The 2,500-nt window shown below is 33.0% G+C and overlaps 1 protein-coding gene across 1 annotated transcript in view; it reads left to right on the forward strand.

The window, feature by feature from the left end:
- LOC113802541 (synaptotagmin-15) overlaps positions 1–2,500 on the forward strand; it is a 41,727-nt gene that overhangs the window by 38,609 nt on the left and 618 nt on the right. The window contains exons 6-7 of the mRNA XM_070119667.1: positions 1,179–1,244; positions 1,678–1,816. Of these exons, the coding sequence (XP_069975768.1) occupies positions 1,179–1,244; positions 1,678–1,816 (205 nt within the window). The remainder of the gene's footprint in view (positions 1–1,178; positions 1,245–1,677; positions 1,817–2,500) is intronic.

The following is a 2,500-nucleotide window of genomic DNA, read 5'->3' on the forward strand; positions in this document are numbered from 1 at the left end:
CGCGGTAACGGAGGAGAATGTCACCAATGAAGTTTGTTTTTTTTTTTTCTTTTTTCTTTCTAATCATCAGACTTTTTCTCTTTCTCTTTTTTGCTCCATTTCGCGTTAACGGAGGAGAATGTCACCAATGAAGTTTGTTTTGTTTTGTTTTTCCTTCTAATCATCAGACTTTTTCTCTTTCTCTTTTTTTCTCCATTTCGAGGAGAATGTCACCAATGAAGTTTGTTTTGTTTTGTTTTTTTTCCTTCTAATCGTCAGACTTTTTCTCTTTCTCTTTTTTTCTCCATTTCGCGTTAACGGAGGAGAATGTCACCAATGAAGTTTGTTTTGTTTTGTTTTTTCCTTCTAATCATCAGACTTTTTCTCTTTCTTTTTTTTTCTCCATTTCGCGTTAATGGAGGAGAATGTCATCACTTATAGCATGGACGTTACTTACAAAAGCGAACGGGGGGAAAAAATCAACTTATTTTTTAGGTTAAGTAGGGGGGGAGGGGGTTATAAGTAGGTTCTTATGACTGTAAATTAGTGTAATTAGAATAAGTAAGATCTCATAGATACACTAATTGTATTCATACCTAAACTTATCTGGCTATAGTGACTAGATTTATCTAAGTGTCACGGCTGGACTAAACCTACTCTTAAAACTAAACTAAATTTTGTGTTAAGAAAGCAAATTCCTAAATCAAGAATAGGCAAATTCTTTAGACCAGTTTAAGACAAGTATTACGGTGAAATTAAGCGAGGTCTTACGGCTTAAACAAACAGTTCTTAAGACCAGATTAAGTTCAATCTTAACTCCAGACTGATAAGACTTAAGACCTATCTAAAGTAAGTTCTAAGACCAGCCTGAGTTAACTCTGAAGACTGTTATATTATTACATAAGCTTAATTCCGGACTGAGTAAACTTAAGACCAAACTAAAGTAATTCCCTAAGACCAGTTTAAGTTTACTCTGAAGATCAGACCAGAGTAAATCAGAGTAAGTCCAGACTAAGTCAGATCTTAATTAATACCAGGCTAAGCTAAATTTTAAATCCAGACAGAGTAGACTTAAGACCAAACTAAAATCATTCCTAAGACCTAAGCAAAATTTGGATTACAATATGTTTTCAAAATTCGCTTTAAGTATATAATAGTTATGATATTGAAAAAAAATATTAATTTTCGACATCTTTCAGGTAGAGGATGACCGATCTGACAAAAATGAGTTCCAGGCCCGGATCGCTCTTATGCAGCAGACCAAGGTAAGAAAAACGGGAAGGAAAACGGAGATAGGAAGAGTTGATAAACGGGGAGGGAGAAACACAAGAGCAATATTGTAAGAATATTGTGGACTCGTCTCATTATTCTTGTTATATGGGGAGACGGTATAGTTTTTTATTATTATTGTGTGGTAACAAGGATAAGTATTTCCTTTCTTTTTGTATATCTAGTATCTTATGACAGTCGAAAGAAACCCTTATTTTCTTCCTTTCGGTTTAGCAGATCTATAATGAAAATGATTGCTGAGATGTTTGTTTTTTTCTCCAATTTAGCACAACATTCAACATGAGGGAATATAGGAACTCCTGTAATGAAAACATCTAAAATAACGAGGTTTACCCTTAATATCTCCTTCCCGCTTTCTATAATGACACCCCTCATTTTCTATATTAATTCCCATTTTCTATAATGCAGGTGACCAAAACAAAGAAAACGGGTGTAGTAAAAGGCACAGACTCGCCCTCTTTCTACGAGAGTTTTAACTTCAAGGTAGCACCAGATGCCTTGGATACAACTGCTGTGTGTGTCACCGTCACTGTCGGTAAAAAGTCTGGTAAGTCAGAGTCACTGTCGCTATAACGTCAGCGAGAAGGAGAGTATCTTTAGAAGAAAAAAAAATAGTAGTGCCTCGGTGTTGTAGATACTTACATGTGCGTATTTTTAACCCTATTAATAAGATGCCTGGTACAATTAATGAAGGTAGATTATGAGAGTTTATATCGGCTTACATTATTAAACCTTCAAGATAGTGTGATATTGTACGATAATTACGGATGCTTTTAATTATCTCCGCTAAACTGCGTTGCTAAAATTATTCTCCCAGTGCACAGTTGTTGTTTTTTTCGTTGTTAAAAAGAATAGTGATAATTATAAATCACAGAGGTGAATCAGGAAAATTACATTTGCCTCGAAATTCAGATAAAGGTGGATGTAATTATATCAGAAACAAAAATTAGTTTCATTACCTTGGAAACATTTTTTTTCTTTTTTTTTTCTTTTCTTTTCTTTTCTTTTCTTTTCTACACAAACTACATTTCTTTCTGTTCGAAATACGTTAATGGCTATAGTTCTTTTTTATCTCATTTTCTCCAACGTAAGCTATTTATTTGTTATAAGTTTATTATTTGTTATAATGCTATTTGTCATAGATTTATTATTTGTTATGTTTTTTATGTTATACGTTTATCATTTGTTATGTTTATCATCTGTTATAATTTTGTTATTTGTTATATCCTTT

The sequence above is a fragment of the Penaeus vannamei genome, unplaced genomic scaffold (genome assembly GCF_042767895.1).
Source record: "Penaeus vannamei isolate JL-2024 unplaced genomic scaffold, ASM4276789v1 unanchor504, whole genome shotgun sequence".
Classification (NCBI taxonomy): domain Eukaryota; kingdom Metazoa; phylum Arthropoda; class Malacostraca; order Decapoda; family Penaeidae; genus Penaeus; species Penaeus vannamei.